The sequence below is a fragment of the Hylobates moloch genome, unplaced genomic scaffold (assembly GCF_009828535.3).
Source record: "Hylobates moloch isolate HMO894 unplaced genomic scaffold, HMol_V3 SCAFFOLD_9, whole genome shotgun sequence".
Classification (NCBI taxonomy): Eukaryota; Metazoa; Chordata; class Mammalia; order Primates; family Hylobatidae; genus Hylobates; species Hylobates moloch.
The window spans coordinates 104,801,986-104,823,631 of record NW_026652284.1 but is presented as its reverse complement, the minus strand read 5'-3'; the positions used below and the strand labels follow the sequence as shown (position 1 = coordinate 104,823,631).

General features: G+C 38.6%; 1 protein-coding gene across 6 annotated transcripts in view; it reads left to right on the top strand.

Moving 5' to 3' along the window:
* The window catches only part of TATDN1 (TatD DNase domain containing 1), a 61,660-nt gene that overhangs the window by 15,620 nt on the left and 24,394 nt on the right, over positions 1–21,646 (top strand). For 4 of the 6 annotated variants that reach the window (XM_032760394.2, XM_058443921.1, XM_032760393.2 and 1 more), the window contains exons 2-9: positions 657–722; positions 1,473–1,522; positions 4,510–4,573; positions 7,047–7,190; positions 7,289–7,331; positions 14,370–14,455; positions 14,545–14,585; positions 17,747–17,823. In XM_032760394.2, the coding sequence (XP_032616285.1) occupies positions 657–722; positions 1,473–1,522; positions 4,510–4,573; positions 7,047–7,190; positions 7,289–7,331; positions 14,370–14,455; positions 14,545–14,585; positions 17,747–17,823 (571 nt within the window). Of the gene's footprint in view, positions 1–656; positions 723–1,472; positions 1,523–4,509; positions 4,830–7,046; positions 7,191–7,288; positions 7,332–14,369; positions 14,456–14,544; positions 14,586–17,746; positions 17,824–21,646 lie in introns of those variants that run through there. The other 2 variants (XM_032760396.2, XM_032760401.2) reach the window with 2 other exon arrangements.

Sequence of the window (21,646 nt, the reverse complement as noted above, 5' to 3'; positions counted from 1 at the left end):
AATTTGATGTAAATGCTATGTAAATGGTTTTTATACCTTACTGTGCTTTTATTTATATTATTTTTGATTGTTGTGTTGTTATTTTTATTTTCTAATATTTTCAATCGACCTGTGGTTGGCTGAATCTGCAGATCCAGATCCCAGAGATACAGAGGGCCAATTGTTCTTCTCTACAGCAGCGGGAACAGCCTGTAGCTCTTTATAAGCACTGTGCTCTTTCCCATCTTGAAGGCTTTGCTCCCACTGCTTCCTCTTTCTGCAGTTACCTCTCTTCCACTGGATAATAGTCACTCATCCTTTAAGATTCAGTTCAATGATGACTTCTTTCTGGAAGCCTCTTCTGAGCCAGCCACCAGACTAGGTTGGGTGTTCCTCTTCTGTGTCCCATAGTACCAGTGTTTACTTCTAATATTTCATAATTGTCTGATAATGGATCTGCCTTACCAGTTCTGCAGTGAGTTTCTTGGAAGCAGGAATTATATCCTATTCATCTTTGTATCCCATGTTTCTAGCACAGTAGTTGACAAGTGGTAGGCACTTGGATATTGTTTGAGTAGATGAGTGTGTGAACAAAAAGTTTAGTAACAAGCTTTTTATTTAAGTACAAGTTTCAAGTAGAGACTCAATAATTAACCAGTGACTTTTGCTTTCTACAGATATTGGTATCAACTTGACTGACCCTATGTTCAGAGGAATTTATAGGGGGGTTCAAAAGCATCAAGGTAAATATTTCCTTTATTAAGGTGAATAGTTTCTCTGTGAAGACAAATTTTCTGCCTCAGGAGATCTTGAAAAGCATAATTCAAGCTGGGCCTTGTGGCTCACACCTGTAATCTCAGCACTTTGGGAGTCTGAGGCAGGAGGATTGCCTGGGCTCAGGAGTTCAAGACCAGCCTGGGCAACATAATCCGCTCTTAAAATTGAAATAATAAAGAACTCATGGCCTGGTGCAGTGGCTCACGCCTGTAATCCCAGCACTTTGGGAGGCCGAGGCAAGCGGATCACCTGAGGTCAGGAGTTCGAGACCAGCCTGGCCAACACAGTGAAACCCCATCTCTACTAAAAATACAATAAAATTAGCTGGGCGTGGTGGCGAGCACCTGTAATCCCAGCTACTTGGGAGGCTGAGGCATGAGAATCGCTGGAACCCAGGAGGTGGAAGTTGCGGTGAGCCAAGACCACACCATTGCACTCCAGCCTGGGCAACAAGAACGAAACTCCGCTCAAAAAAAAAAGAACTCATTATGCATTTTGGATAAAACTATAAACAAAGTGAAACACATTTATTGATAAATCATGATCATGAACATTTATAATAAAGTTTAATTAAGGTCTTCTTACCTGTAGAAGTTTATAATTTCAAATATAAAACTTCAAATAGCAATTTGCACAAAAGCTAAAAGAAAAAAAGTCAAATTTTTGTCTGCCAGGTTTTCATAATCAGAAAGTTTATGAAAGTTTATCTTTTACAGATGACTTACAGGATGTAATAGGGAGAGCTGTCGAGATTGGTGTTAAAAAGGTAACATCCATTTTGTTATTCTTGAGATTTTTAAAATTCATTTTTTAACTAAATTTTAGTTAAAATTTTGCAGAGTGGAAAGGAACAAACCAATGCCACAGTTGGGGTACATATTGTCTACTTGTGATATTAGAAAGTTAATTGAAACAAAATATCAAAATACTCTGTTCATAGCAATTTAAGTTACACAAATCTCATGTATAGTTTTTATATATGATAAATGGCAAAACCTCTTTGAAAAAAAATTTTTTAAACCTGTGTGAATTACCAGGCTTAAGAGGCAACTTTTAATCAATTTTATAATATAATTTAGCATTTGTCAGAATTAAGCAATAATCAAAAAGACATGTACCTGACACCAAGTGTAGCTATTTATAGTTTGGGTATACCATTTAAATAACGGAGTAATACTTTAATTTTTACAGTAATAAAATGTCTACGGCTTTTTAGAGAGTTCTAGTAAGCAAATGAATAGATATTTCTTTAAATTAGCTTTAAAACAGAGAGCTAGCCCACACATACACTAAGAAATAAGGTTAAATTCCATAGTATGCTACCAGGACACTGTGTAGCTACTACCTCCAAGATGAATAACTTGTTTTGGAAAGTGACACTGCTGACTAAATGAGTTTTGCAGTCTCCAACTAAACTTTTATTTGTTATTATTCACAAATAATATGAAAAGATAAAAGTTACATTAATTTCTCATTATGCAATCACTCTGCTTGGTAAATCACTTTAAACAATGCTTTTCTGCAGACTCTGAAATACTAAGCTCCTAAATTTTCATGTGTTAGCCGTAATTTAATCTTAATGTTTATTCACACACACACACACACACAGACACACACACTTAGGAATGACAGAACTGAAGTGATTTTTACTTGGACATGGTTCCAAACTGAAATTTAATTCAATACCTTGCATTTATATTGTAGTAGTTAAAAGCATAGTTAGGGCATAACAAACGTGGTATCCAGCCCATGCTTCATTTTTCATAGCTTTATAACCTGGGGTTTTTTATCTCACTATACTTCAGTTTTCTCATCTGTAAAATGAGAATGATAATAGTACTTAATAGAGTTGTTATGAAGGCTAAATAAAATATTGAATGTAAAGCATTTGGTATTATACCTGGCATAAACAACCTTCGTTATGTGTATGATGGAAGCCACCACCATGAGATCATCATTATCGTTTTCTTATACACTGGGAGAGGAGATGATGCCCTCTTGTCTTGCTGTTGTTTTTCAACTATTTAGAAAAGTTATAGGTAAAATAAAAAGTATACTTGGTTAGTATTTTATGTAATTTAAATACTGGATGTAGGCATCTGTTCTAGTATTAAAGTTTTAGGTATGTTAGTAACAAGAAAGTTTTCCCAATATTTTTATTAATGTCTTTTTTTTTTTTTTTCCTGGAAGCAGAGTCTTGCTCTATCCCCCAGGTTGCAGTGCAGTGGCACGATCTTCGCTCACTGCAACCTCTGCCTCCTGGGTTCAAGTGATTCTCCTGCCTCAGCCTCCCAAATAGCTGGGTCTATAGGGGCCTGCCACCATGCCTGGCTAATTTTTGTATTTTCAGTAGAGACGGGGTTTCGCCATGTTGGCCAGGATGGTCTCGAACTCCTGACTGCAGGTGATCCGTCCGCCTCAGCCTCCCAAAGTGCTGGGATTATAGGCGTGAGCAACTGCGCCCTGCCTTACATCTTCTGTTTTACAGATAGTCAAGGATTTAATTATGGCTATATGTTTCCTGAACGGATATGCAATATCTAATCATATTAAAGATTTAAATAGCTATATGAAAAGATCTATTTATCATTTGCAATTCTACCTTCGTTTTGTGTTTTCTCCCTAAGTTGTACCTAGAATGAATTCATCATTTTAGTGAGACTCTTGAAGTATGCTTTACAAAAACATACATCATTGTGCTTGAATCACGTCTTTAGAAGAATGTGCCCCTTACGCAGCACTGCTTCAGTGCTCTCACTATCAACACATAACTCTTTAGTGACATTTTCATTTTAACAGATTAGGAAAGATGGCATTCTAATTACCGGGTGGACTCTAATGGGTCTATGTAGAAGTATGCTTATTTGCCAAAAGCCGTACGTTTTCCTACAGAGAATTCATTAGCATGCATTAACGGACTGATCTCAAACCTTTTGCTCTCACATCCCCTTCACATTCTTTGTTATTGAGGACCCCCAAAGAGCTTTTGTTTGTGTGAGTCTTACCTACTGATATATACTATATTAAAAAGTAAAACAAAAAATTTTAAATATTCCTTTTAAAATAAGAAACTACTGGATAACATAAATAGCATATTTTTATGAAAAATAAGTATATTCCAGAACAAAAAAATTAGCAACATGAGTACGGTTGTATGTTTTTTCAAATCTCTAATGACTGTGTTACTAGAAGCCTGCTGAATTTTCGTATCTTTTTCTGTAGTCAGTCTCTGGTGGTATCACACATCGTGTAGCTTCTTGAATACCTTGTGGACACTTGCAGTAGAGTGAGAGTGAAAAAGACAGAAAGTGTCTTATTATTATTATGAAAATAGTTTTGACTTCACATACCTACTGGGAGTTACCAGACTACACTTGGAAAACTGTTGAATCAATCAACACTATTGAATCATTGATTTCATTATTCACGCTTTCATAACACCTGATCTCTGTCCTCAAGGAACTCATTGTCTAATAGGAAAGGTAGACATATAAGTACATTTTAACAGAGTCTAGTGATGAATTCTACACCTCTACATGCACACACACGTACATACATACATCCCTGAAGTGTAGTCAGGTACCACTCTGTATAGGAGGTAATCTCCCAGCTGAATTTTAAACAAAGGGTAGGTGTGTGACAGTCACAGAGGAAAGAGCATTCTGGAATAAGGAAGTGGTAGGAAGGCATGTTTAGGAAACTGTTATTGCTGCCCTGTTAAAGTCAGCTTATTTTGTTTTCTTTCTATTTCAGTTTATGATTACAGGTGGAAATCTACAAGACAGTAAAGATGCACTGCATTTGGCACAAACAAATGGTATCCTCATTATTTCTTTTACCAAAAAAAAATGAATTAAGTAATTTTGAAGAAGTCTTTCTGAAAACTGCTTCAGGTACAATACAATGGATCATGACTGTGGAAACAATAGGAAAATGGACTGGTTTCAATGGGACATGATTAAGACTACAAAATTCAAAGTACTCATTGGTATATCAGATGTTTATAAAACCATTTCATACTGCTCAACGAAGATTATTTTAAGATTTCAGCTAATGAGAATAAAGTTCTCCAGGTACACAGTTTAACCTTAGGTGTGTTTTGTTTCTTTTTGAGATAGCGTCTCGCTCTGTCGCCCAGGCTGGAATGCAGTGGCGCAATCTCGGCTCACTGCATGCTCCGCCTCCCTGGTTCATGCCATTCTCCTAGCCTCAGCCTCCCATGTAGCTGGGACTACAGGTGCCTGCCACCACGCCCAGCTAATTTTGTGTATTTTTAGTAGAGAAGGGGTTTCACTGTGTTAGCCAAGATGTGTCTCGATCTCCTGACCTTGTGATCCACCCGCCTCAGCCTCCCAAAATGCTGGGATTACAGGCATGAGCCACTGCGCCCAGCCAACCTCACGTGTTTTTGATGTGGAATTCATGTGTGTGTTTTAACGTGTTTAAGATACGAGTTGCTTTTTATTTACTCTTTTTTAACTTAAGCTGTGAAGGGTCATTCTATTAAATTTTTACTAGATGGACCAGATACCGTGCAAGGTACCAGGAATGCAAATAATAACGCTATATAATCTCTCATATGCTCGCTTTATGTTCATACATTTTGCATTTATTTAAAATCTTAAAAGTTTTAGGACTGATTATTAAAGGAATCCTAGTTACATAAAACCTCCTTTATCTGGCATTCACGAATTTAACTTTTTTTTTGCATATCTTATGTGCTAGACATTGAGGAATTAAACATTCTACATAATTTTTAAATTTTGTAATTTAAAATACTGATGTGTTTCCTTTATGTATGAAAACTTACTAAAAGCTATATTTTTATGGAAATCTCTCTAAAATCCATACTTGTCTTTTAGGATCCATTCACACTTTTTCTTTTTCTTTTTTTTTTTTTTGAGACAGAGTCTTGTTCTATCACCCAGGCTGGAGTGCAATGGCACGATCTCGGCTCACTGCAACCTCTGCCTCCTGGGTACAAGTGATTCTCTTGCCTCAGCCTCCTGAGTAGCTGGGATTACAGGCACATGCCACCATGCCCAGCTAATTTTTGTATCTTTAGTAGAGATGGGGTTTCACCATGTTGGTCAGGCTGGTCTTGAATCCTGACCTCGTGATCTGTCCAGCTTGCCCTCCCAAAGTGCTGGGATTATAGGCGTGAGCCACCTCACTCACCCCATTGACACTTTTTCTTAGTGATTAAAGATAGACTATCTTCCAGGGAGTTTTTGAGATATATAAGAACATTTTATCCTTACTTTTTATCCCCAAACATCTATGCTTTTTAAAGTTCTCCCACCTCCATTATCAGCCCTCTTCCACTCCTCTCCATGTTAACTTGTGTTCTTACAGCTTTAAAAGTGCTGCTTCCTTTGTTTCTAAACATCTGCATGAAAGCCTGAGGAAAGCCTGATACCTTTCCCATGGTTCGGGCTCAGCTAAGCCATTCAAAAAGTGTTTTTGACTTCTCATTTGTATTCTATACAAGTCAAGCTGTCAGAGTCTCCTCCAAATAAGTGAACCTCATTTACTTGCTAGAAAAACAAATCCCCCTTTCCACCACTTTAAATCGCCCCCACTATTAACCTGTTTAAGGGAATACATTTTTATTGCTATATTAAATACATGAATCAATAATGGAGGAATAGGTGTTAAACAAACAAAAATATACGAATCAAGATAGTCACATGAATGGTGAATATAAAAGATAAAATCAATGCTGGTCATGGTGGCTCAGGCCTGTAATCCCAGCAGTTTGGGAGGCCTAGGCAGGTGGATCGCTTGAGCTCAGGAGTTAAAGACCAGCCTGGGCAATGTAGCGAAACCCTGTCTCTACCAAAAAATTAAAAATTAGCCCGGTGTGGTGGCATGCGTATGTAGCCCCAGCTACTTGGGAGGCTGAGGTGGGAGGATCACTTGAGCCCAGGAGATCAAGGCTGCAGTGAGCTGTGATAGCACCACTGCATTCCAGCCTGGGTGACACAGTGGCACCCTGTCTCAAAAAAAAAAAAAATTTCACTTTGCATTCTACAGCCCTAAATGCCAAGGTTTAGAAAAAGTTGAATTATTTTATTAATACATTAAAGCAATTTTCATATTCATATCCTACTTTGTTTAGGTATTCTAAAAATTGCATATGATTAACATAATGCAGTTCTTATAATTTGAGTAATTTATTGCCATTGTTGAAAACCAGTTGAAATTACTTGATATCCTCTAAATATCATAATAAATATAAATATGAGAAAATACTTTGAAAATAATCCTAAGACATTATTTTCTGTTAGATATGTTTTTCAGTACAGTTGGATGTCATCCTACAAGATGTGGTGAATTTGAAAAGAATAACCCTGATCTTTACTTAAAGGAGTTGCTAAATCTTGCTGAAAACAATAAAGGGAAAGTTGTGGCAATAGGAGAATGTGGACTTGGTGAGTGCCAGCCTCGCCTCTTAGAATGACTTTGTTTGAAAATAAGTAATTTGTTCTGTATAAGTTAGGAGTAATTATTCTTCTTTATCTTTTTAAAGATTTTGACCGACTGCAGTTTTGTCCCAAAGATACTCAACTCAAGTAAGGAAATTTTTGACTTTACAAATTATTGTAAAATCATGAGTGATTTTTAAAATAACTTTTATCAGGTGAGAGTATAGTTGGATTAAGCATCAGGATATTTTTGTTTTTCCCTTTGTATATCAAAAGTAAGTGAAACAAATTCCATGCATACTTGCATGTAATTCATAAGGGATGGAAGCACATAGTTCCCTGGTTGATTAACCATTTAATTTTATTGTAATGGTAGAAATTAGGGATGAGTTTTACGTGATAGAGATTTTACATTTTTTGTTTGCTTGTTTAACAGATGCATTCATACATGAACAGTTCCAATGGAATGAATTAAATTATTTTGGGGAATGTGATTGTTTTGTTTTGTTTTTTGAGACAGAGTCTCTCTCTGTCACCCAGGCTGGAGTGCAGTGGCGTGATCTCGGCTCACTGCAACCTCCACCCCCTGAGTTCAAATGAGTCTCATGCCTCAGCCTCCTGAGTAGCTGGGATTACAGGCACATGTCACCATGCCCGGCTAATTTTTATGTTTTCAGTAAAGATTGGGTTTCACCATATTGGTCAGGCTGGTTTCAAACTTCTAACCTCAAATAATCCACCCGTCTCGGCCTCCCAAATTGGGAGATATAATTTAAGAGCAAAGGATATTAAAAGTGTATTACAAGCCAGGCACTGCAGCCTGCACCTGTAGTCGCAGCTGTTTGAGAGGCGGAGGCGAGAGAATTGCTTGAGCTCAGGAGTTCCAGACCAGCCTGAGCAACATAAGGAGACTCCGTCTCTAAAAAAAAAGCCAGCAACAAAAAACCCACAAAAGTATTATAGGATCAACCACCAAAGCTAGAAAAGCATATTTTACTCTTGCTGGGCATTGAATATTGCTAGTTTGGAACTGTGAGATTCCTTTAATAGGAGCCATGTTGAACGTTGGCTGCTGAGAAAACTCCAAAGCTCATGACCCTGCAGGACTTCCTGTAACCCATTGCCTGGAGCTAAATTTGGAGCTCCTGTCATCATACTGGTGGGTGAGTGTTATAGATTGAAAAGAAAATTTAGGTCACAGTCTGAATTTAAAACGTAAGCATTTTGTTGAATTTCAAAAACATCTTAATTATGAAAATGATAAAACATTAGACTGAGCTTCTAAAGGGGGTTAATTTATTCATCCATTCAACAGATATTTATGGAGCACAGTGTGACAGCCACTGCTGAGAACTCATATTATGCAGAAATATGAATAAGGTAGAATATCTGTCCCTAGAGACCTTTAAGAATAAACAATCCTCTGTCCTCCTTAGTTTCTTATACCCAAAGAAAAATTAGGATCAGATTCTCTCTTAAGATACCATCCAGCTATATCATAATATTTAATAATTAATAATTTTGTCATATGGTGATATGGTCATATGATTAAGCCAGTGACTTGATGGCCTGAAGGGATTTTTTTAAATTACGCGTGAGGAAAGTGTACTTCCTCCCCCTTCCCTCCTTGCTCCCCACAAGTGGGATTCTGATATGTACCCCCTGGTTGAAAATCACTTTGGGGAGAAGCAGATCTACTAGTGGAGTCGGTCATACCCTAGACCTCAAGCTCCAAAGTTCTGAAGTGTGAAGATCTATAACCAAGTAGAATAGGATGGGTTAACGTAATGCTCTGTGGATACCTACTCTCTCTTTTAGGTCGCTCGTTTATACATCCCTTTTAGAACCATTTAGTTTGTGGTATATTATTTGCTGTGCCTTTCAGGGACATTCATGTGGTTACTAGCAGGGTTACTGAAGCCCTATAGCTCTGTCGAATATTATGTAGGCCAGCTCACTTAACCTTAAAAGTTCTCATGTTCACATTGAAATAGAAAAACAGTTCTTTTTAATAGTTCTTTAGGTTAAGCCCACATATCATATTCCTCAACTTTAATGTCTGGTTTTGGTCAGGATAAGCCTTGTAAGTCTAATAGACTGTGTTATGACAAGCAAGGGCAATGGCAGAGTCCCCATGTTTTTTTGCCCATATGACTTTTCATCCAAAATAGTTAGAACTGATTCTAAAATGCAACCTCAATACTTTAAACTCAGTTTTGGGTTTAATTGAAAACATTGACAGTATCAGTTTAATTTAACTGTTCTGAAGATTCTTCACCATCATCAGTATAGTGTCAGATCTTAGAATATGCATATTACAGCTTGTGCTTGAACTCACATGCCAAGTGTTAATTGCTAATAGAGAGGTTCAAACTCCATTCAGTAAATGATTACCAAGTGCCTCCTCAGCATGATACAAAGAAGAATGAGACTTTTTCCAAGAGAGGACATAAATAATTAAAATAGGTTGGAAGTGCTGTCACTAAAGTGTGTGAACAGCAGAGGGAAGGACTGACTTTCTGGGGGATGCTCTAAGGTGACAGCATGTGACATTGGCTTCTTCCAGAGTGGATAAGCTAATGACAAACTAAAGTAGGAGGAAATTTTGATAAGATAGGCAGTTCTACTTTAGATTTTTAAAATTTTAATAATAAAACATCAAATGACTTGGTTAAAAAAAAAAAACAGCCGGTTGCGGTGGCTCATGCCTGTAATTCCAGCACTTTGGGAGGCCAAGGCAGGCTGATCACCTGAGGTCAGGAGTTCAAGACCAGCCTTGCCAACATGGTGAAACCCCATCTCTACTAAAAACAAAAACTAGCCGGGTGTGGTGGTGAGCACCTGTAATCCCAGCTACTTGGGAGGCTGAGGCAGGAGAATTGCTTGAACTGGGGAGGAGGAGGTTGCAGTGAGCCAAGATCATGACATTGGACTCCAGCCTGGGCAACAGAGAAAGATTCCATCTCAAAAAAAAAAAAAAAAAAGACACACTATTAACAGTCACATTTTGATTGTTGTTAAGGAAACAAATACCCACATTCTCTGCCCCTCACTCCTTTTCCCCTGGCGTGTACTCACAGCATGCAATCTGTTCTGTGTACACAGCACTCTACTTGTTTCAGCACTTACCATGTTGTACAGAAATGGGTTTTCATTATCCCTTCCTCCCCACAACAGACAGGTGTCTTTGAGTTCCTCAAAGGCACACACCAAGTCTTACTCATGTGACAGTTCCATAGCACTTAGCACAGTACTCTCAGCACATGGTAGGCACTTAGTAAATGTCTGTTGAATATTTAATACAGAGGGAAGGTTCTTTTTTATTCCCTTTGAGCAGCGTGGATAAAAAGCCTATAATTCAGCTTTCACTATTGGGTTTATTTTTGGAAGACTTCAGATTTTGGTCTGCACTTTTCTACCATCTGGAACAAACCGTGTATGATTTTGTTTGTTTGTTTTTTTGAGATGGAGTCTCACTCTTTCCCCTAGGCTGGAGTGCAGTGGTACGATCTCAGATCACTGCAACCTCCGCCTCCCAGGTTCAAGCAATTCTCCTGCCTCAGCCTCCCAAGTAGCTGGGATTACAGGTGCCCATCACCACACCTGGCTAGTTTTTTTGTATTTTTAGTAGAGACAGTTTCACCATGTTGGCCAGGCTGGTTTCGAACTCCAGACCTCAAGTGATCCGCCCACCACGGCCTCCCAAAGTGCTAGGGTTACAGGCATGAGCCAGTGCACCCGGCCATGATTTGTTTTTAAGTAAATATGTAGTCAGGAAAAAGGAGATGTATGAGAAAAGAAAAATAGAAAATTAGGAGGCAAGACAGAAAAATTAATATACAATAGATATAGTGTCTGAAAAATAATGGTAAGTGAAGGCGGTGTATGACCAGGTTAAAAGGATGAACTTTGGAATCAGCAGATCTTTGGGTGAGATTTACAACTGCCTTTGGTGTCACTTCATCCCTTTGTGCATCCCCTTTAAAATGGGGAGATTGCTGCCTACCTTTCTTAACGTAAGGCGTACAAAGCCCATAGTGACATGAGTCATGCAGAGTACGTGTGCAATCATGGCTGTTGTTACATTCCTCGTACTAGAAATATTACCACCCTAAAGGAAGATGCTAGCTATTGTTTTTGTTTGGAACTTTTGAAAGTTTTTTTTTTTTTTTAATACTTTTTTCTTGTTTTGGTACGTAGACCTTTTCTGGAAAAAGTATTTTTTAAAGACTAAGGAAGAGAAGCAAAGAGTGAAAACAAGGAAAGGCCTGATCTACTTATGGAAAGTTTATCCTTTAAGCCATACCCTGTATTTTCAATTTCCTGGCCTTGTGCTATACTCCTTTCCTTGTTGCAATTTAGAGCTCTGTTCTCTTGGGTAGGAGGAATTTGCTTTGGGCATTTTTGTTGGGGCTTTAAAATGTTAACACTGTTCAGGTGTTAAAAACTACAACAAGAAGATTTTAAAATAATCCTTTGGGAATTTAGGGGACCCTAGAGATGAGCAACTGAGGCCATGTTGCCATCAAGCAGCTTACAGAGGAGGGATTACTACCTGTGTTGAGGTATACCCATGAAACTCACTGGGATCCTAATTAATAACAACTGCTCCTGAAGCTGAACTTTTCCAGCTCTTGTCATTAGATAGTTAAACCTCAACTGTAAGAAGCAGTAATAAAATCAGAAGCTTCACTAAGATGAGCAAATAACTCAAGTGGAAAATTATTTTTATTTATGAACTTTAAAAAAATAATAAATGAGTAAAACAGGCAGAGAAGTCTCTTAATAGATGCCAATTCCTACCCTGTAACTTACACTGTTATTTCTAGTTACCATGGTGGGTTTTTCTTCTCTAAAGATAATAGTCATTTGATGCTCAGTACGAGTTATCCTCAATTTGTATCATTAGGAATAATTTTTTTTTACCACATGGCTTATTTATGATACGTAGCTAGCATGAATTCAGGGACCTTTCTTTTCTTGAATTATGTAAAATTCTGTGGGCCCATTGCTTAGGCTTCTGTTATTTTCTTTTTCTTTTTCCTTTGAGACAGGGTCTCACTCTGTCATCCAAGCTGGAGTGCAGTGGTGTGATCACGGCTCACTGCAGCCTTGACCTCCCCAGGCTCAAGCAATCCTCCCACCTCAGCCTCCCAAGAACTGGGACTATAGGCATATGCCACCACACCTGGCTAATTCTTGTATTTTTTGTAGAGATGGGGTTTCACCATGTTGCCCAGGTTGGTCTTGAACTCCTGAGCTCAAGCAATCTGCCCACCTCGGCCTCCCAAAGTGCCGAGATTACGGGCTTGAACCACACACCCAGCTGGCCTCTGTTATTTTCATAAACTGTACTTTTGCCTACATTCATATAGGAAGCTGATTTTCCATCCGACCATTAGATACTTTGAATTTGTAGCTTGGTCATGTGGTTTGGTCCATGGAATTGTGTGTGGAAAAAATAACCAGTACAGCATAGAGCAGCGCACACAATGAAGAGTACTGCCTGCTGTGTGTAGCCAGAGCCAAATATATTAGTAAAGTTGACATAATGACTAGCGCACACTTAATTGCTGACATTTGGTTTACATTAGAGGTTATGGAAATAGTGACTGGTTATATTATTAAAATCTCTTTTTGTCCAAGTTGTCATTAATATTTCCTACACTGCAAAATTTCAGGACTTTGTTAATGAAAGGAAAATATTTTTGCTTATTCTAACCCAGCAGAATCTGAAAAGGAGATTTTAAAACCCAAACATTTGGTAATACAGACATAGACCACCAATTTTAGGAAGACTATTTCTATTTTTTAATTTTTAATTTTTTTTTTTTTTTTAAGACAGAGTGTTGCTGTGTCACCCAGGCTGGAGTGCAGTGGTATGATCTCAGCTCACTGCAACCTCTGACCCTGGGTTCAAGAGATTCTCGTGCCTCAGACTGCCAAATAGCTGGGATTGCAGACGTGTGCCAACACGCCGGCTAATTTTTGTATATTTAGTAGCGATGAGGTTTCACCATGTTGGCCAGGCTGGTCTTGAACTCCTGCCCTCGAGTGATCCACCTGCCTTGGCCTCCCAAAGTGCTGGCATTACAGGTGTGAACCACCACACCCGGCCTGAAGACTGCTTCTTAAGAAGTACATTTCTATTTCTAATTTTAAAGTTTAGCATTTTCAAGAGAGCAAAGGGGGTAAAATAGTCCTGCACATCAGGAAATATGATATAGAAAAATATAGCAAAAGAGGCTTAAGTTAAACAGAGAAATTGTTTCCCCAAATTAAAGGGCTTAGAAGAGGTAAGCACATTTAAGAAAATAATAAGCCACCTGTTATCCTGATACAGTTGAACCTACCATTTGTGAGAACAAGGGGGAGCACTGTGTTGAAGTGAAAAAACCAACAGAATGAACATTCATTGTATCCTCTGAATATTGTCATTATACGCCGGGACCAGAAGGAAGCTTCTCGAAAACTTAACAGGTTTTTGTCGTTTAGGCTGGGACTTGGAATTAGAGCACTGAAGTTCTGGTTCCAAGTTGGCCATGCCAGGTATTGTTATCTTGGACAAAGTACTACACCTCTCTGACACCAGCTTTTATACTCAGGTTATTTTGAGGATCAAATGAGACAATGGTATCTGGTACTTGGAAAAACCTTCTTATCAAGTACTCTTAAGATATTCAGGGCTACCATGTTATCATGTATTTTCTTTTTTTAATAGCATAATTGAGTTATTTGCTGTTTAGCAGATACTTAGATTTCATTTTTGAGGGAAACCTTGTTCATTTTGCCCAGTGGCAATAACTTCTTTTATAACAGCACATAAAAAACTGGTTGCAAAATGGAATAGATTAGCATGCAGTAATGAAGCTCTGCCGGGCTTCTCACTTGGTGAGTTGACTCCCACTGATGGTGCTCCCAGTGGCAAGGGGCCAGTGGTGTTACTTTCTGAAAATTAAAGGCCCCAGATAATTTTGTAAGCCCAGAAAATGAAGTATTTCTTTCCAGAAGTTGTAAGTTATGAAAACCCTTTGATAAGCCTGATGTGCTTTAAATATTCACGATTTTTGTCCTGTAATTTCTAGAGAATTAAATACCTTTAATTTAAAAGCTCTTTTGACATCATTACCTTCCTCATGCTAAAATACAATTTGTAATGAGAATTTTTTTTTTGGCATTATGCAGATATTTTGAAAAACAGTTTGAACTATCAGAACAAACAAAATTACCAATGTTTCTTCATTGTCGAAACTCACATGCTGAATTTTTGGGTGAGTTAAAACCAAAGTCTCATTCAGAACTTAAGAATTTTGTAGAAATCAAGCTGTTTGCTAAAAGTTCTTTTGTTTTTAATTCACAGACATAATGAAAAGAAATAGAGATCGGTGTGTAGGGGGAGTGGTAAGTATAAAATAGTCATTTTTAATACAGGTTGAACATCTCTAATCCAAAAATCCAAAATACTCCCAAGTGCAAAATGCTCCAAAATCTGAACCTTTTTAAGCACTAGAATGAGATAATGACACCTTTGCTTTCTGATTATTCATTGTACACAAATTTTGTTTCACACACAAAATTATTTAAAATATTTACCTTCAGGGTATGGTATAAGGTGTATGTGAAACATAAATGAATTTCATGTTTAGACTTGAGTCCCTTCCCAAAGATTTCTTTTTATGTATATGCAGATATTCCAAAATCTGAAAAAATCTGAAATATAAAACACTTTTGGTCCCACACACTTGGGATAAGGGATACTTAACATTGATGTGACAAACAAAGCATCTTGGTTATTAAGGATGGCCCCTAATTCAGATATCAACATTTAAATTTTTTTTAAAAAGGAATAACAAAGAAAAACATGAATTAGATAGAATTCAATAGAATTAGGAGCTTCTTTTCCCATCCTTTGAAAGACATGTAAATTTACTGTTGAATTTATGGACCAGGTGTGGCATAAACACAAATCAGTTTTAATTACTGTTCCTTTGTTCAAAGTACAAGAATGCATACAGAATTCCATTCACAAAACCCTGTGAAATTTGTTTTTTGTGTGGGTTTTTTTTTTTTTTTTTGGTTATTGAGAAAGCGTCTGGCTCTGTCATCCAGACTGAAGTGCAGTGGCACAATCTCAGCTCACTGCAACCTCTGCTTCCCCGGGATCAAGCCATCCTCAGCCTCCCAAGTAGCTGGGACTACAGGCATGCGCCACCATGCCCAGCTAATTTTTTTGTATATTTTGTAAAGATGGAGTTTTACCATGTTGCCTAGGCTGATTTCCTCCTAAACTCAAGCAGTCTGCCCACCCTGGCTTCCCAAAGTGTTGGGATTACAGGTGTGAGCCACTGTGCCTGGCCCTTGAATTCACTTCTACACATCCTAATGCTGTGCATGATATTCTTCGTCTCTTCTGTCAGGTATTCTTTAATGTTCTCCCATCCAAATTTTGAGCAAATATAAACTAATTTTTATGTTTTGAAATATTTTACCATTTGTTTTAGGTTTGCCTTTCTCATTTCTTGTCCGCTGCATTCACCTACTATTCTGATCTAGAGAGTCATTCTCCTTTCTGTAATTTGCATTCTGCACTAAACACTTCTCTGATGTAGTCATTTTAGTCATTAGTCTGGAGACATTTCCCATAAATACTATCTGCTCACCACATACCTCTGATATCTATGGCAGTGATTATTATTTTTTTTTTTTTTGAGATGGAGTCTTGCTCTGTCGCCAGGCTGGAGTGCAGTGGCACAATCTCAGCTCACTGCAACCTCTGCCACCTGGGTTCAAGTGATTCTCCTGCCTCAGCCTCCCAAGTACCTGGGACTACAGGTGCACACCACCACGTCCAGCTAATTTTTGTATTTTTAGTAGAGACGGGGTTTCACCATGTTGGCCAGGATGGTCTCGATCTCTTGACCTCATGATCCTCCCGCCTCAGCCTCCCAAAGTGCTAGGATTACAGGCATGAGCCACCTCGCCCAGCCATGATTTTTAATCTCTTGGATCATGGACTCCTTTGGAAACCTGCCTCAGAAAAATGCTCAGATATACAAATATTCATATGCAATTTCAGGAGAGTGACTCAGTGAGTGACTGTGTCTAGCAAAAGAATTGTAATCCAGGTAGATAAAATCACAGTTACACTATGCCTGCTAAGGAAAGAGGAAATAGCACCAAGCACTTGCATTCCAATGCAGCCTGACGTTGACAGTTTTATGCGTATTCTCTAAGTTCAACCTCTGCCTCATTTATACTACTAGTAATATGTATGCATCCTGCATTGCTGTAATGTTAATATTACTGTGCACTTTTTTGCTGTTTGTACTAACTCTGTAATTTTTTCCTGTTTTTACTTACTCTGTAATTTATCCTGTAGGAACTGTACTTTAGAATTGAGAGAGGTTTTAGTTTTAACTAATGCCCTTGGGATTATTAGTGGTATTTATCATAACCTTCAGACTCTACCTCTCAGCCCATTTGCTTTATTTCTTTTCTTTTTTTTTTTTTTTTTTTTTTTGAGACAGAGCCTTGCTCTGTCACCCAGGCTGGAGTGCAGTGGCACGATCTTGGCTCACCACAACTTTTGTCTTCCGAGTTCAAGCAATTCTCTTGCCTCAGCCTCCCGAGTAGCTGGGGCTGCAGGCATGCACCACCACACCCGGCTAATTTTTGTATTTTCAGTAGAGACAGGGTTTCATCATGTTGGCCAGGTGGGTCTTGAACTCCTGACCTCAAGCGATCCACCAGCCTCAGCCTCCCAAAGTGCTGGGGTTACAGGCATGAGCCATTGCGCCTGGCCCAGCCTTGCCTCTTAAAAGTAATTTCTCTTCCAGAAAAAGGGTATCCTTGGCCAGGCGTGGTGGCTCACCCCTGTAATCCCAGCACTTTGGGAGGCCGAGGCGGGCGGATCACCTGAGGTCGGGAGTTCGAGACTAGCCTGACCAACGTGGAGAAAACCCATCTCTACTAAAAAATAAAATAAAATACAAAATTAGCCAGGTGTGGTGGCGCATGCCTGTAATCCCAGCTACTCAGGAGGCTGAGGCAGGAGAATTGCTTGAAGCAGGGAGGCGGAGGTTGCGGTAAGCCGAGATCGCACCATTGCACTCCAGCCTGGGCAACAAGAGCGAAACTCCATCTCAAAACAACAACAAAAAAAGTATCCTCTAACAGAAAATTCATCAGTACTTTAAAAATTATTTTAAATAGTGCCATAAAATTACTAAGCTTTCCTCATGTTTTTGCCTAAGAATATGTCTATTCCTAAACCCCTTCCTGGAGCTTCTGCACTAATGCTAGTGCAGAGACAGCAACACTGCCACTCTAAAGAGAGAAATTCTCGGCAGCTAACGTTTTGCATCATGTCACTGGAGATGATGACAGGTTATAATTGTGAAAAATAATATGAAAATAAAAATTATAGGGACTACCACCTTTGAAACCCTGAGGTCCAAAAACTTACAGGGATCTATATTTTTGCCTACAAAGTCTTATTAATGTTACTTAGAATTTTAAAGAGTAATTATTATAATAATAAACTTATGCCTGTATGTCCCCAGGTGCATTCATTTGATGGTACCAAGGAAGCAGCAGCTGCTTTGATTGACTTGGATCTTTATATAGGATTTAATGGTTGGTACGTTCTTAGGTTTCTTTGGTTTTTAACTTTTATTTAAGCAGATTTCTTAAATTGTTTTACAGTGAATTGCTGATGAAGATTTATTTTCATTAAAGTTTGTGTGTGTTTGCACTGATCTTTGTGGGGAATTTCAGTAATTATTTATGTAAGAAATTAAACAGTACATTACTATTAATAGTTAAAGCTCAAAAGTTATAGACTACTACATTATGTTCTAATAATGGAAAACAATTTTGTGTTGAGATCAGCAGCTGGCTTTCTCTAGTAATCCAGTTTATTCTCAGGTCATTTGATCCCTTGAAAACGTGTTCATAGCATTATGTATACATATACACGTCATGTCTGACTATGGATGAAAGGTTATTCTATGACAGTCATACATCTCTGCAGGCAAAGAAACCAGGCTCAAAGAAATTAGGAAACAGGTATAGAGTTTCTCAAAGAGTAAGAACCCATGTCCTCTGGCTTCTCACTCTGTGATCTTCCTGCTGTTATACCACACTAAACTTCACACAGTACAGTCAGCTAGCACAGCTAGGTCCCTGGGTTGGTTTTGTCAAATATGTAAGAGCTTCTACCAGTGTCTTTTCACAGGATGTCAGTGTAGCCCATTAAATCAGTTAAAAAATAGTGTAGGACTTTCTGTCCTTCTTCATTGTCTCATACCCTTAAAATTATTATGTTTCCAGTTGCATCATTTTTGACTAAAATCTAGGGAAATAGAATCATGGAATTACGTATTTGCTCTAGAGTTCAGAGTTTAAATATTTAAGATGCTTTCATATTTAAATTAATGGTTTAATTAACTTTAAAATTAATTAATATGCAAGGGAATATATGCATAGATTAAAAAGTCAAGTAGTACTAACAGATATAAACAAATATCAGAGTCCCCCCCAGCATGACCTTACCCCAAGTCAGCTTTTCTAGCAGCAACAATTTTGCTGTTTGTCACCATATTTCTAAATAATATTCATATACTATTGTCTCTTGATTCATCCCCTTTGTCTATTCTCATTGGGGTATATGAGCACGTTAGTTCTTATATCCCGTACTAATCCCCTACCTCCATTCTTTGCATATCACTCTCAATGTCATTATTTCAGAATTTTTGGTTATATGCATACTCAGTATTTTCATTATTATGTCTATATAAATGTTGTTTCATTATTATGCCTATATAAGTATATAATTTCACAGTGCTATGCCAAGTATGAGAGAGTTTCAAGTTTTTTGTTTTAAGATAGGGACTTGCTCTGTAGCCCAAGCTGGAATGCAGTGGCGTGATCACAACTCTGCAGCCTTGACCTCCCAGGCTTAAGCAACCCTCCCACCTCAGCCTCCTGAGTAGCTGGAATTACTGGTGCATGCCACCACACCTGGCTATTTTTTAAATTTTTAGTTGAGACAGGGTCTTTCTGTGTGCCCAGGCTGGGCTTCAAGTTTAAGAAAGCCAAGTAAATAAAAATATGAGGGAGGTTAATCCAGGAAAACAAAAAGTAGTACGAGAAAGGAAATGTTAAGCACGGTATACCACATGAGCAAACCTATGTAGATAATCTAATAGTTCCGTCAGTTGCAGACCCTTCCATCTGTCTGTTTCAGTTTGGACTAGTTCCTATTTTTAGATCCCATGTATTCCTTGTGTGTTTGTTTTAGTGGAACACATTCTATAACATCCTCTGAGGATGTTTTCATGGGAATTAAGTTTCTTGAGATTTTGCATGTTTGAAAATGAATTTTTTTTCTGCTCTTCCTCTTACAAGTTAGCTTGGATAGTTAATGAAAGCGGAGAGAACCCCCTCCTTTTTTTTTTTTTTTTTTTTTGAGAGGGACTCTCACTCATTCGCCCAGGCTGGAGTGCAGTGGCGCGATCTTGGCTCACTGCAGGCTCCGCCTCCCGGGTTCACGCCATTCTCCTGCCTCAGCTTCCCAAGTAGCTGGGATTACAGGCGCGCGCCACTACGCCTGGCTAGTTTTTTGGGTTTTTTTTGTATTTTTAGTAGAGACGGGGTTTCACCGTGTTAGCCGGGGTGGTCTCGATCTCCTGACCTCGTGATCCACCCATCTCAGCCTCCCAAAGTGCTGGGATTACAGGTGTGAGCCACTGCACCCGGCCCCCCACTTTCAATTGATAGTTCTGTTGCATAAAATTCAAGATCAGAAATCATTTTCATCGAGAATTTATACTGTCCCATCAGTAGGTTCCAGTGTTGATGAAAAGTTGCTACTCTGATTCCTAATCCTTTACCTGTGACCTAGTTTTCTTCTCTTATGAAAGGTTTTAGTTTTTCATCTCTGATGTGAAATTTCACGAAGATGTGTGTTGATGGTTTTCATCATGCCTGGTGTTGCTTTTCCATTAGCCCTTCCAGTGGGGAGCTCATCTTTACCCGTCCTTGGAATTTGATTTTTCTTTTCTGTTCTTTTCTTGGGCATACCAGACTGATAACTCGTATTCTTTTTATTCTATTTCAGTTGTTTCCCACCTTCCAAAAAAAAGTGCTATATTTTGTAACCCTTTTTATGAAATTTACTTCAACTTTTGTTTTCAGTTTCTGAATATTTTTATACTGCAGTGTCTTCTCATCTCTCTAAAGACATGAATTATAGTTTAAAGTTACCTTCTGCTTGTCTTCCTGCATTTGTTTCCTCACAGTCACCTTTTCTTCTTTCCTTTGGTCTCTGTGATGATGGAAACTTTCTTCAAATGTCAGGCAGTCCTTCACTGTCTATTTAAAAAAAAAAAAAAGCCATTTGGAAGCTCTCTAGGAAGCATTCCAGCAACTGGCAGGCTCAGATGGCCAACTGACTTTTTGCTAGGGATTCCCAAATGTCAGTTTGTAGAGATCTTTTTCTGGGTTGGTTCAATTTCTCCAGAAAGGGATCCTGTGTTCTCTGCTGGAAAAGTGGGGAACAGTGGAGGGAAGGGGTTTGTAAATGTCCCTGACAGTGTTTTGGAGCAGGATGGGTTAGAGGATCTCACTGTTTAGTGGGCTGCCCCATCTCCATGCTCAGGCCTTTGCCTGATGCCTGTACTTCTCTGGGCTTGTTGTTCTCCAACTGTTTCTGATGTGGATTCTCTTGAGACCCAGCACCTCTTTCTCTGCAGCAAGTCACAGATACATAACCTAGGAACCCCATCTTCTCTTGGAGTTTTCTCAAACAATCTCCATTTCAGTCCCTCCCTTACTCCACTTTCTAGGGACTGTATCTACTTCTAGGTTTGCTTGTCTTTCTTTCCAGACACATAGCATTTAAGTTACTTGGCACTTAAACACTGGTTGTTTATCATTTCTCTGTCCACTTTCAGCTTTATATGTTGTGATTTGGGGTAACATATGTCTCCTAGTTTCATTTAAAAAAATCCTGGTTTTCTCCTTGGGTTTTTTTTTTTTTTAAGAGAAGGGTGTAGAAGATCGTTATTTCACCAACTTAAAACCATAATTCTTAGTTTTTGTTTTTGTTTTTTTTGAGACAGGGTCTCACTCTGCCTCACAGGCTGGACGACTTACTGTAGCCCCGACCTCCTGGGCTCAAGCGATCCTCCCAAGTATAACAGCTGAGACCACAAGCTCCTAAGACCGCAAGCTCCTATCAACATGCTTGGCTAATGTCTGTGCTTTTTGTAGAGATGGGGTTTCACCATGTTGCCCAGTCTGGTCTCAAACTTCTGAGCTCAAGCTATCCACCTGCCTCTGCCTCCCAGAGTGCTTGGATTACAGGCATGAGCCACCATACCTGGCTCCTGTCTTAGATATTTCTAAATGATCTTGAGTTCGTTATGATGTTGCTTTAAGCTAATCACAAAAGATTCTTT